Raw genomic sequence first — 14,808 nt, 5'->3', positions numbered from 1 at the left:
TCCTTTATTCTTGTCAATGTAGTTACAATAAATGCATTGCCAATAATGACGATTCTCATCTATCTTTCGGGTATGAACTCATAGATCATCATATAGTTGTTCCTTTGGTGTTATGATCCTACCAAATTTAAATTAAATAAGCTATAAAGTATAAGCATATTGAATTGACCTGATCAAAAATCACTAATCGTAGCATTAAATAATTTTATTAAAATATAACTAATCCTATTTTATCATCATAAATATGTGAAATATAAAAGAAAAATATTAAATATGTTATTTTGATTCAATATACATCAAATTATGATAAAATTATCATTAAATATACTAATCACATAATTAATATGGTTAATTATCTATTAATTATTTCTCTTTCGACACCATGTCAAACATTTTAATAAGTATTAAAGATATTGAATTGACCTAAAATCGATCAAATTTTGATTAAATTATTAATAAAATAACTAATCGTAGAATTAAATAACTATAATAAAATATATTTTACTATTATAAATATGTGAAACATATAAAAGAAACATTAAATAAGTAATTTTGATCTAATATACATGAAATCATCATTAAATATACTAATTATATGATTAACATAGTTAATTATCCATTAATTACTCCTCTTTAAACATTGTCAAACACGTATTAAAGATATTGAATTAATCCAAAATCAATCATTCGATTAAATCATCATTAAAATCACTAATTATAGTATTAAATAATTTTAATAAAACCTAATTAAACTTATTTTACCATCATAAATATCTTTCAATATTTAATATACATAAAATATAAACATTAGACTTATCAAGCGTCTAATTTTGAATTAATCAATATTAAATACACTAAATATAATATTAAATATTTTTATTACTCTCTAATTAAAGAGAATGCATACTTCTTGATTAAAAAGTTTTTTCTCTTAATCCTCATAAATTAGCCTCGAGTGCAAATGTGAAAAAAAGAATTGTTTAAGAGTGAGAGTGAAATAAAGTGAAATAAAAAGGAGGATAGGTTTAAAAACCCATGAGAAAGAGTTTCAATAATCAATTTGACCATTGAAACACTGTTATAGTTCGAAATTGATGGCTATCGATCCGTGTACCAATACATATCTAGCGTTATTTAAAATTAAAAACGTGGAACACAATAATACACGAGATAACCAAAGCCATGATTGTTTTGTCCCTTGGATAAGCGTACAATTGATCAAGAATTTGCAATTAGATCTTCATCTTTATCTCTTGATTTTTATCCAATCACACGACCCCATGGATTACAGCCAAAAATTGGCTGATACAGAGTGTTCAACCTGAGTACCCTTGCATCATAATGTAATTCTAGAATTTGCTGTTTGGAATTAACCTTCTATTAGTTGGCAGAGCAACATTACCTGTAAATTCAAATTCTCACCAGGGAAAACTTTGCAAGGATGCATATGATGAGAACAAAATTTGTCATTATAGTATCAAATGTTTATCATGCATAATGAAGTTTCATATCCCTTGGGGGAACGAAACGTCTATGTTGTAAAAGCCAAATACTTCAAATTTCAACAAGGCTGATGGGTATTAACTTCGTAAAAGTTTTATTCTTCATCCACAAGTGAGGCAGCATGTGCTGGATACCTCCACATAATATCAGCCCATGTACTTTGCCCATCTGTCACCTCTTTCACAACTTTAGCCACCTCATCGATGCTTACACGGATCTGCTCCTTGCTGTCCCTTTCCCGGATGGTCACGCTATTGGTTGAATCAACAGTTATGGCAAAGGGTACACCAATCTCATCTGTCCTGGCATACCGCTTTCCTATTGATGTCCCTGCAGATATCCCAGCAAAATCATGAAAATCTAATTATCAGATTCTTTCAGGTCCAGGTCCACACATCAGAAGATATATCATTGTGAAAAATCAGATGCAGATAAGTTTGTTCTATGCATATGATCAGTCCAATCACACAGCTAGCTGAGAAAGCACACATACAAAAGAGCACAAATAGATTACTAATTGTCTTACATTGTAATCACCATCTAAAAAATGGAAAAGCTGTCAGAAACATTTTACAATATAATTGATATATAAAGTGGCATTTTTAATCAAGTGAATATAGAAAATGAACCACCTAATCAATTTTCAAAAGAGAATTAATAAAATCTTTGTCTATGGTAGACTAAACATAATAACTCTCATTTCTACAATCATACCTGTGATATCTATAATATGAGAAATCCCAGCTGCTGTGAGTGACCTTGCTATGATTTTAGCCACATCATCAAATTTCTGTGTCTTGATCAGTGGGAAAACAGTGCACTTAATGGGAGCCACAAGAGGAGGAAAACGGAACACATTCAGTTGTTCATCCTCTGACTTGCTCGGTCGGGTGTAGAAAGAATGCTCAAAAAGGCAATAAATTATTCTTCCGATTCCAAAAGATGGCTCAATAACTGAGGGTGTGAAAACCCGTTGATGTTCTTTCTTCTTCTCGATGCTAATTGACACCATATTTTTGGTTATGACAACAGCTTTTCCAAGAGTGCACACATGGAAGTCCACCTCTCCTTTAGATTCCAAAGATGCTCTCATTTTCAGTGCCTCTTTTTCACTCATGGTCTATCATAGATGTTTAGGCAAGAACAATAACATGAATAATGGTCATCATTAAAAGAACTTGCAGCATGTTAAATTTTCAAGCTTACCTCTAATGCTTCAACTACCATCTTTTGGTTGCCCTTAAATGCAAGACCAAGTTCTTTCTTTGATGGCACAATAACTAATTTCTATATTCATAAAGCACCAGAAACATTATTTAAAAGCAGGAATAATAATCATATACAACTTCTGAAAACAGAACTTCTGAAGAAGCTGTCCAGACCACCCAGGAGTCAAATTCTGACAACAAAGAATAGATAGAAAAGAATAAGGACTGTGAAGAAGAAGAGCCTACCTCCACCTCTCTGGATTCTGAAAACTTTTCATGAGCAACCAGAGCGACACCACTTTTCTCCTGTTAACCACAGAGGTTTGTGTAAGTTCAATGTCACCAAGATGTTTTCCATTTGATCACTGGTACGATACAAAGAGCAAGAACATTTGATACAGAATACACCAAAAATATTAATCAACACTAATAAGGAAGGTAGACAGCAGATGATTAACAACATAAGAAAATGGGAAAATTAGAATTTGGTTTCCAAAAAAGGCAAATAGAAAGACCCTTTATGTGAGAAGCAATCAGCATGTACAATGTGTGAAATGAAATTAAAAAGATGATTTCATAAGTTGGATTGGATAAGACATTATCCCGTAAGAGTTGATTCTTAGTGTTTTCTACTTCTAAATTGCTTTAAGAGTATACAATGAGCTTATCACTCACTCCATTCGATTACTTGTATAATACAAATAGCAAGCACCTTTGATACAGAATGCATGTAGAAAATTAATCAACACTAAAAAGGTAGACAGCAGATGATTAACAACACAAGTAAATAGGAGAATTAGAATTTAGTTTCGGAGAAAGGCAAATAGAAAGACCACTTATGTGAGAAGTAGTTAGCATGTACAATGTGTAAAATGAAATAAAAAAGATGATTCCAAAATGTCATGGATAAAATTATAAACGGGGTGTTTGATGTAATACTCATGTATGTCCATGTCTTTCAATTTTGTTCATGCTTTGCAAGGCATGTAGAGAGTTGATAGTAGGCTTAGCAGCTCTTTTTTTGTTGGCTTTGGTAGTCGCTTTAGGCTTGTAAACGAAGATTATATCATATGGACACTTATGGATGTTTCGGTCTGTAGTGGACCATTTTGGGCTCTTTGTTGCGCGACCGTTCAGAGCTTCTGAAGTCTATGTTTGTAATTTACATTGGCTATGAAGTGTTTGCTAAAATGGTTGCTTATGGATCCCAAGAAAAACGCTTTCTCTAATTCGTTTTCTCTTTTGTAGGTCCTAAGGGACCATAGGAGATTTCGGGGAGACTGACCTTTGCGAACAAATACGCAAAAATACCGCACAACTTAGGCAAAACCTGCTAAGTTTGTAACAATATGTTGTTGTGGATAAGAAATTATCTTGTAAGAGTTGATTCTCAATGTTTTCTACTTCTAAATTGCTTTAAGAGTATACAACCGGCTTATCACACACACTGTGAACTTAATAATAATGATAAAGTTCATGCTACTCACTGAATGAGCCCGTAAATCATAAGCAGATCTATCAGCAATTCCAACACATTCAATCCAACCATAAGAGCATTCTATCTCTGCATCCCAACAGTCAGCAGCATAGTGAGCCATCTCATTTGGCAAATGCTGCCTGAAGCGTAATCGATCTTTATCTATCCCGAGGCAAGCCAAAAAGAGATACACCCGTCCTATAAAGTAGCCAAGTGTTTCATTGTTGACAGTTCCCTGATGTACAAGTTCTACAAATTAGTGGAGAAAAAAATTGCTTATTTTTTCAAAGACAAAAGGCCTCATTGTAGAAAGCACGATAGAAGTATATGTAGGAAAGAAGTGAAGCAGAGGTGACCAACATACCTTTGAAATTGCCTCACCAAGGATCATTGGTTTTGCTGATTCACCTGCCATTTGCTCCTTCCTAGGAAACATCAAGAACTCCAAGTTAGAAACATCAACAAATTTTGGGTGGGTCTTGTCCTCTGGATCCACAAAGTGTTCAATCTCTGCTAATGTAAATTCACGAACTCGCAGAAGACCTTGGCGTGGTGAAATCTGCATGCCAAAGATACAGCAGGAAGCAGGAGAGAATAACATTAGCAAGCTCAATGATACGAACAGCCATCATATAGGGCTTGGACTAAGATCATATACAGCAGCACAGTTTATTTAAGAGAGTGGGAGCCAATAAAAGCAATTCCTAATTCCTTGTCAACTATACTATGCATGCAATACACCAATACGTTCAACCTAAAATTTCTCATTCATGGTTTCAACTCAACCTTAACTATATATGTTGGTAACTAGCAATTGCAAGTAAAATAACAAACTAATGAGTATAGATGCTATCATTCTCTTTGTTCCTTTGCACATCATGAAACACAAATAGTTGTTACTGAAATGTTTCAAGCTTAGTTCTTCCCCATGTACCAGTGATTGGATCAATCTCCCTTCTATTAGCAAGAGTCATTATCCTCCTGCTAAAAGATTGTGTGGACATTAAATGTCAAGAACAAGGTAATGTATGTGTGAGTGGTAGCATTGTTTTGCAAGAAATTATAAAAGCAAACAAGAGAAAGAAAATATATTTTTGTTTCCCCTATCTGATCCAAGTAAAATTTTAAAGCTGATCTATCTTGAGATGTGCGCCATGCTCAATATGCCTCTGCCAGAAAACCTTAAAGAGCCATGATATCTCAGTAGCAGACTTATATTTTTCCACAAGATACTCATGTAATCGACACAATTTATTTTTCCAAAGATGCTTGTAAGATTCAATTCACAAGAAAACACAATGAAAACTAGTATTGCCCAATCTCAAATACTGAGACAGTTTTTAACCATAACATCAATCAGGTTATATACTGGACCATTTAGCATACAGGCAAGTGAACTAAATGTTTCAACATCAAACTCATCACTCTCATGCATAAAACCTAGAACCTTGAACTCTAGAATTAGTCAAACTTGGAAAACTGAAGCACGAAAAGAAGGAAATTACTAAAGAATGACTCGTTAGGTACAAAATTGGCACCTCCATGATACATGCAAAACTGATGTAAGTAGCACAAAGAGGATAAAGGGAGTGAAAAAAGGGGCAGAAAACAAAGGTAAGAAAGCAAGGATGAAGCAGAAGTCTTTGGTAGGGATGTCAGAGGCTAAACATGGGATGAAATAGATGGACAGGATCGATAAACAAAGATGTGACTTAAGCCCTAAGATAACTATCTATCTAATGAAAATGTACTAGACCATGTTACAATGAGAATTTAAAACATTTGCAAAAGAAAAACACTCTAGTTTGATATAACAACCATCACCAATCTAAAATAACAAACAAAAGAAACAAATAACTAAATCAATAGGATAATTAAGGTTGGATAGCCATAAAGAAAGTCAAAAGGCAAGGCAATAGAAATCTGTTTGTTGGAAAAACAAGAGGAAATATCCATCATAGATAGAAAGAAGACAGGAAAAAGGAGAAAAACTTATAATTGAAGAACTATTATCTCATTGTCATGCATGTTTAACACTCTATAAGCTAACTAGTAAACAACTACTATGTCTGACTAAGATAAGAACTCTACCTTATCTTCTCCCAATTGAAAAAAACACATCTAAGTTGCTATAAATAAGATATAATCATCAAAATACAAAACCTATGATGAGTAAAAGGTTATTCTAACAAATTCAACATTTCAGAATTAATGAAAATATTTCAGAATCCATTAAAACACTAATCTGAACCCAAAAAATATAAAAAATGTGACTGCATACACTGGGATGCATCAATTTGCTTCTGATGTGCAAAGCTCATCCTCGAGATTTTTAAATTTTCTTAGCTTCGTGTTCATTTTAGACATCATGGTAGAATGTAGTTTACTCAAGGTTACAATCACTTGAGACCATTATTAGTTGGTGTAAAGAAAAAAATTAAAATAAAAATAAGGCTAGAAGTAGAATGAAAATATAAAAGACTAAGAATAAATTTTAAAATAGACAGATACAGGTATATGACAATATTCATTTTTCCAATGATTTTCAAACTTGCTTTTATTAGAAATGATGCAAAAATTCAAACCTGCCTTCAATTTTGATATGACATCCATCACCGGCCTAAAATAACAGACTATAGCAACAAATATATATGATTATGGCTATAAAAATGTAGAGTAAAACAGTGAGAGGGCTAGGATACTTAAGATTGTAAGAAGACAAAAGTTGGAAAAAAAATAACTATTATCACAGAGAAAGAAAGAAGGTAGAAAGTCCAAAAAAGACACATACAAATAGAATAGAGAGGGTAAAAGGATGAAGGAGGTAAAGAGACCTGGCAGGAAAACGAGAGGTTAGATTCAAACAAATCTCTTAAATAAGTTAGTGAGAATTGCTATAAAGCCATAAAGCGAGTGAAGGGTGAGGTTTAGAAGACTTCGGTAAAGAAAACAAAGGATGGAAGAATGAAATAATTACGATAAGAAAAAAAGATGACCAACCCACATGGCTTTCACAAAAGCCCAATATTTTTATTAATAAAAAATATAATTTATAATTCTTGCTATGAGACTCATGATTGATCCTCATATATTTGTAGTTTACTTAAAACCTACAGTAAGAAAAAATATTAGAAAACAAACAACCCTATCTAATAAATTTTGTCACATTGAGAATTCTTCCTACACCTAATAACCTCTAGACACAATGAATTTAAACATCATCTTGGATTTTTTAAATCTATTTAATATAAACTAACAAAAAACAGACTTAAATATCATCAATACATCCTTATGGAAATATGCCTAAAAATCCAAACAAAATACCCAAAATCAAAAAAAAATTGGAGCCTTAATTTTGTCTCACTAAACTAAACCTAACCAAACAAAATCTGATCCTGAACCCATGATTGCTGATATGAATCATCAAGTTGATCATAATTCTGTCAAAAATCCTTTAACTATTCATGGAGGACCAATGACAAGAACTAAAGCTAAAAGGATGAAAGAAGCCTTAACTTATTTATTGGAAGGCATTTGGAAAGAACAAACTGGTCAAGACTCGATCAAGGTTCTATGGATGCAAAAAGAACCTAAAATGGTCAACATGATTCAAATAAATCCAAATCATGAAGAGAAAGTCCAAATTTGAGAGAAGGATGAATTTTTAGCCCATTTTAAAGAATAAAGGTCATTCAATCATATTGGACTATATTAGGAAATATGAATTGTGGGTTTATTCATGAATAATCATTCAAATCAATTCAAAGCAGATTTATGAGTGATCTATATTCATGAATTAGGAATATGAATGTCATTTAATGTATTTAATGGATTTATTTCCTTTGTACTTGGCCTTTGTACTATATAAACAAGGCTGACTCCCTTTGTAATGAGGCAATTGAGAAATATAATCATCTTTCAACACTGGTGAGTGTTTTGTTTTTAAGTCCTTGCATGAACTTTGAAACTTATCAAGCTTTTATGGTTGTGACGTTCAAGACCCAAAAATTTTTGCTTTTCCTTTCAACTTATTAAACTTTATAGTTTGTGATATTTTAAGGGAATCAAAGTGTTGTTCTAATTATTTCATTAATTTTTCATTGATAAAGTGATTAGAATTGTTTTCCTTCAATCTTGAACGATCTGTCTTGTTTCAATTCGTTGGAGAGTGTTAATTTGCATTTCATATGTATCATAACTATTTAGCCATCGGGGTGTATAGTTGCCAAGTTGATGATTTCCATCATTTGGTATCAGAGTTCAGCTCAAGTTCATTTTGAAGAATAAAGGTCATTCAGCCATATTGGACCATATTAGGAATTGTGGGCTTATTCATGAATAATCATTCAAATCAATTCAAAGCAGATTCATGAGCGATCTACATTCATGAATTAGGAATATGAATGTCATTTAATGTATTTAATGGATTCATTTCCTTTGTACTTAGCCTTTGTACTATATAAACAAGGCTGACTCCCTTTGTAATGAGGCAATTGAGAAGTATAATCATCTTTCAACACTGGTGAGTATTTTGTTTTTAAGTTCTCGCATGAACTTTGAAACTTATTAAGCTTTTCTGCTTGTGACGTTTAAAACCTAAAAATTTTTGTTTTTCCTTTCAACTTATCAAACTTCGTAGTTTGTGATATTTTAAGGGAATCAAAGTGTTGTTCTAATTATTTCATCAATTTTTCATTAATAAAGTGATTAGAATAGTTTTCCTTCAATCTTGAACGATCTGTCATGTTTCAATTCGTTGAAGAGTGTTAATTTGCATTCCATATGTATCATAACTATTTAGCCATCGGGGTGTATGGTTGCTAAGTTGATGATTTCCATTATTTAGTATCAGAGCTCAGCTCAAGTTTGAGGTTTGCATATCTATTTATTTGCTATCTTTATATTTCCCTTTTCTCTTCTTCTTTTTGCACTATATCTATAATTGTTGTTCTTCCTTCATATTCATTGTTATGCTTCTTGTGTTATTACTATTCTTCTTTGTATATCCGCACTTTATAGTATTAAAATAAATCAAAAAGTCAAAAAAAAAAGAGAGAAAATCAAAGGTCAAAAACAAAAAGAGGGAAAATCAAAGGTCAAAAAAAAAAGAAAGAGATCAGAATTAAAAAAAAATTTACGGATTCAAGGAATTCTTGCAAATTACAGAATTCTATCTTTGTTCATTTGAATTCTTGTTTCGATTTGGAATCTTTCTTCATTCCAAAAAAAATTTTTTTTGTTCAACTGATATTTGAATTATAATCTTCACTTATGATTGAAGTGTATTACACACACTTTTAAATTGGCCTACCTTTTGTTTGCTTTTAAACCTGTCCAATTTCACTATCTTTGAATTGCCATAATCTGAATTGTTTGTTTAGGTATCTTAGTATTCTAAGAACTCAAAGAATAAAACAAGAGGTAAAAGGCAAGAGTCGTGAGATTAGTATCGAGAAAAGCCAAAAATTATGTAAAACACGAGTGGAGTGAATCAAATCTAGAGTGAAACACGTGAGGGAGTGTTGGTGAGGCTATTCTAACTTTGATTTTCAAGTTGTAAACATGTCTAAAGATAAAAAAAACGAGCTCTTCATCAAATGATCTTTTGGTTCAAGCAATGCAGCAGCAATTTGAACGTATGTTCAAAGTGATAGGAGATGTAAGAGATCATCTAGAAAGGCATGATGATGCAATTAATAGATTGTAAGGTGAATCACAACGTGAGAGACAACCAACCTTTGTCAATGATGAATATGATGGTGGTGATGATATAGATGATGACCAAGTTACTCTAATTGGTCAAGATGTTAATCCTAGGAGACAAACTAGAAGAAGACGTTTTGATGGTGTGGATAGAAACATAGGCAGCATCAAAATAAAAATTCCTCCTTTTCAAGGGAAGAATAATCCAGATGCCTATTTGGAGTGAGAACGAAAAGTGGAGCTGATATTTGAATGTCACAACTACTCTGAAGAGAAAAAGGTAAAATTAGCCACTGTTGAATTTTATTATTATGCTATTATTTGGTGGGATCAATTATGTAAAGACGGGCGTAGAAATGGTGAAAGGCCCATGGAGACTTGGTTGGAGATGAAACAAATTATGAGGAGATTTGTCCCTAGCCATTACTATAGGGATTTGCATCAACAGCTGCAAACTTTGACACTAGGTTCGATGAGTGTTGATGAATATCATAAAGAGATGGAGATAGTCATGATAAGGGCTAATGTGGAGGAAGACTGTGAGGCCACCATGGCCCGATTCCTGAGTGGATTAAACAAGAACATTGTTAATCTTGCAAAGTTGCAACATTCTGTGGAGATTGAGGACATGGTGAATGTGGCCATGAAGATTGAGAGATAACTCAAAAGAAAAGGCACAAGGTATGATTCGAAACCTTATTCGGGTTCTTCTTCTTCTTGGAAACCGAATTTGAGTAAAAGGGATGATAAACACATTGTTAAGCCTAAAATTGACGAAACTAAAGGCAGAAATAAATCAGGCAGCAAGGGTTAAGGTGAGAATCAACCTAATCAAACTAGAGGCATTAAGTGTTTTAAGTGCCTTGGGTATAGACATGTGACACGTGAATTTCCTAATAAGAGAGTTATGATCATGAGGGATGGAATTGTGTAATCTGAAAGTAAGAGAGAGGATGATGATGACATTCCAGAGGATGCTAGTGATGTAGAGTATGCTAAAAGTGAAAATATAGTTGTTCAACGCACACTTAGTTTGCAAAATAAAAATGATGAACATGGTGAACAACGTTAAAATCTGTTTCATACTCATTGTTTGATTGCTAACAAGTTGTGTAATGTGATTGTTGATAGTGGAAGTTGTACAAATGTGGCAAGCACCTGGCTCTTCGAGAAAGTAAAATTATCTACTACCATACATCCAAAACCTTACAAGTTACAATGGTTGAATGATAGTGGTATGGTAAAGGTATCGACAAGTTTTAGTTTCTTTTTCAATTGGTAGATATAAGGATGAAGTTTAGTGTGATGTGATACCTAAGTATGCTGGTCATAAGTTGTTGGGGAGACCTTGATAATGTGATCGAAGGATAATACATGATGGGTTCAAGAACCGTTATTCTTTGATCATGGATTGACAAAAATATCAACTTGGACCTTTGCCTCCAAAGATAATTTTTTTAAATCAAATGCGCATAAAACAACAATATGAGGAGCTTGAGTCTTCATTAACCAAAACTTTGGGGAGGGAGCAAGTGAGTGAGTAGTAAAAATGAGAGTATTGGGAAACATAAGGGGAGAGAAAACAAGGAAAGTCCAACATAAAATGATCAACATGATACAAATAAGTCCAAATCATGAAGAGAAAGTCCAACTTTGTGAAAAGGATGAAATTTTAGCCCATTTTGAAGAATAAAGGTCATTCAGCTATATTGGACTATATTAGGAATTTTAGGCTTATTCATAAATAATCATTCAAATCAATTCACGGCAGATTCATGAGTGATCTACATTCATGAATTAGGAATATAAATGTCATTTAATGTATTTAATAGATTCATTCCCTTGTACTTGATCTTGTACTATATAAACAAGGCTGACTCCTTTTGTAAGGAAGCAATTGAGAAATATAATCATCTTTCAACACTGTTGAGTGTTTTGTTTTTAAGTTCTTGCATGAACTTTTGGAACTTATCAAGTTTTTCTGCTTGTGGCATTCAAAACCCAAAAATCTTTGTTTTTCCTTTCAACTTATCAAACTTCATAGTTTGTGACGTTTTAAGGAAATCAAAGTGTTGTTCTAATTATTTCATCAATTTTTCATTGATAAAGTGATTAGAATATTTTTCCTTTAATCTTGAACGATTCGTCTTGTTTTATTTTGTTGAAGGGTGTCAATTTGCATTCCATATGTGTCATAGCTCTTTAGCTATCGGGGTGTATGGTTGCTAGGTTGATTATTTCCATCAGTTGCATTAATCACTCCCACTATGCATCATCATGACATGTCATATACATTATGGAAACCTGCTCCACTATCATTTTGGTGTTAGCACAAATATAGATAGAAAGAGTGGAAAAACGAAAAGGAGGTAGAAGACAATGGTAGAAGGATGACACTGAAGAGAGAGGGAGGTAGGAGAATTTAAGAAAAGACACATATGAAGGCTGAAATAATCAAGACGAAGAGTGACAACCAAGAATGAAAACTCATTATTTTCATTAATCCAGAAATTAACATTTAAGGTCACAAGACTCATGATTGAACTTTTAGTCAACATAAGCCCTATGCTAACTAAAATGATAAGAAATCTTTATCTAATAAAATTCTAACAAAAATAATCACATTGCAAATACATCTTAAAAATATCCGTTTAGAAGTATGTAATCTTGTCGATCTAAACTATCATAAGCAGACTCAAATCTCATCAAAAAATTCTTCCTAAATGCTCAAAAATATAAATGGAAATATTCAAAATAAAAATTATACTCTTGGACTCTTAGTTCTTAACTTTGACTAGAGAACATAAACACAACTAGAAACAAACTTGACCCCTCAACTAAATCTGACTGAATTAGGTTCAATTTTGGAGTCATGGTAATATCACAAATTAACACTATCAGTATATATCATAAAAAATTGAATGCAGCTAAGACTGTGCATAGCATCAAAATAATATATCAGATACTGATCAATGGAACCGTACCTCATTTCTAAAGGCTTGGCCTATTTGAGCTGCTGCAAATGGAAGCTTGTTGCCATTGTAATAATACAAGTCTTTAAAATTCACGAAGATACCTTGTGCCGTCTCTGGCCTCATATACCTATAACCACACAATAAGAAATTTACAACATCTGAAACACCAGTTGCTGATAACTAAAACTAGTCACATATCTGGTAGGGCTGTGCGAAATATCCCACCCAGGGCTCAAGCCAGATGGGCCGATGGAAGTCTGAAACATGAGATTAAAGGGGTAAGGATCAGACAGTGGGTTCTTGGTGTCCGGAGCTGCTATACCATATTCCTTAATCTTGGCACCCACTTCATCAGCAGAAAGGTCGTCCAACACAGCTAGTATATGCTTAAGCTCCGCAGCCTTCTCAGCTGACAATGTAAGATCCTTCTCGAGCTTCTCTTTGCAATAGTCTTTAAGTAGGTGGTCAGCTCGATAGCAAGTACCTGTCTTCTCATCCTTCACCATTAGATCAGTGAACTTATCAACATGACCAGATGCCTTGAGAACAATTTCAGGAGTGACACAGGGACAATCAACCTCCAGCATGTTCTCCTCTAGGACAAAATGCTGTAACAAAAGAAGCAAAAGAAAATTCAGCACACCATGTGCCTTGAGTGAATAAAAAGGGGGGGAAAAAAGAGAAACAAGAAACAAATAATTTTAAATTAATGAGTCAATATAAAAGTTATGCAATCGAGAGCGTAATACAAAATATATTAACTTCAAGAAGGGGGTTCAGTGAATGCATCAAGTGTCACAAGAACAAAAGACGAACTAATCTATATTGTTACTTTTCTTCTAGCATTTTGGTTAGAATGCTAAAACACGGCCTTAAAATGCTCAATTCACAGATATCGAAAAAAGAATCCTAGGCAATTGAAGAAACGATCAAGCGTTTACCTGACGCCAGAAGGCGAGGACGTTAGACTTGACTGCACAGCCAGGAGGGCCGTAGTCATAGAGCCCAGCGACCCCGCGGTAGATCTTGAAGGATGGGATGTAAAAGAGCCGCCTCTCGAGCGTGTTGACGACGGCCTGGCGGAAGGCCTCCCTACTGCCGGCAGTGGATCCGTCGCCATTTCTGCTGACAGCGGCCTGGAGGCGCCTGGCGGCGGCGGCGGCCTCCACTTTGAGGGCCTTGAGGGCCTCAACGGCGGCGTCGATCTCGGACGGGGCGGATGCGGGCCGTGCCTTGAGTGCCCGTACGGCCTCGGCCTGGGCGTCGACGGCGGCCTGTTTCTCGGAAAGAGCTCGGCGGAGCGACTCCTCGGAGTCAGCCATGATGGGCAAGGCGGAGACCGCGAGGGAGCGGTGACGGCGGAAAAGGGTTTTGATTGGGTTTTGGGATTTAGCAGCACTGGAGAAGACGCATGCGAGACGCATAAAGGTGGGGAAAGCTACCGGGCAGAAATATCTCGAAGTCGATACTGTGTCTGCGAACGAGGATTGCCATTGTGTGATGGGTGTATATTTGGTGATTGCTAAACGGAGACCACATAGCCATTGAAAATTTTTCGGAATGGATATATAGTCTGATGTATATATCTATAGAGTGATTTTCTTAAAAGAAAATTCCTAATGTTACTTTTTTTATTTTCCTTTCAAACCGTCGCTTCTTTTTTTTTTGTTGGATATTTCACAACAAAAAAACTTATATTTTCGGTATTTTCTAATCGATACACCCCTCTTTTTTTTCAAATAGTATCTTTGATTTTAAACGTACACAAAATACCTTTGGGCGGTGCCACCTCCTGTCAGGGGCGATTGCACCTCTGTCAGAGGCGGTTGCACCACCCAGCCAGAGCTCGGAGACTAAGCCCAGGCGGTGTCACCTCTGGCCAAGAAATCTGGGTCCGAATGGGTTGATCCATTCGGCCCAATTTGGGTCTGTCAATGGCCCA

The 14,808-nt window shown here is 34.5% G+C and overlaps 1 protein-coding gene across 1 annotated transcript; it reads right to left on the bottom strand.

Moving 5' to 3' along the window:
- Positions 1-1,448: 1,448 nt before the first annotated feature.
- On the bottom strand, positions 1,449-14,388 carry LOC135599071 (glycine--tRNA ligase, mitochondrial 1-like). The gene is made up of 9 exons (XM_065093774.1): positions 13,808-14,388; positions 13,092-13,474; positions 12,876-12,993; positions 4,553-4,747; positions 4,199-4,423; positions 2,958-3,017; positions 2,710-2,790; positions 2,218-2,623; positions 1,449-1,833 (listed from the first exon to the last, which is right to left on the bottom strand). The coding sequence occupies exons 1-9, from the start codon at positions 14,288-14,290 to the stop codon at positions 1,598-1,600; spliced, it is 2,187 nt and encodes a 728-aa protein (XP_064949846.1). The 5' UTR covers positions 14,291-14,388; the 3' UTR covers positions 1,449-1,597.
- Between the last annotated feature and the right edge of the window lie 420 nt (positions 14,389-14,808).

Source organism: Musa acuminata, chromosome BXJ2-1 (assembly GCF_036884655.1).
Source record: "Musa acuminata AAA Group cultivar baxijiao chromosome BXJ2-1, Cavendish_Baxijiao_AAA, whole genome shotgun sequence".
NCBI lineage: Eukaryota > Viridiplantae > Streptophyta > Magnoliopsida > Zingiberales > Musaceae > Musa > Musa acuminata.
The sequence above is the reverse complement of the archived record's forward strand: the minus strand, read 5'-3'. Positions and strand labels throughout refer to the sequence as shown.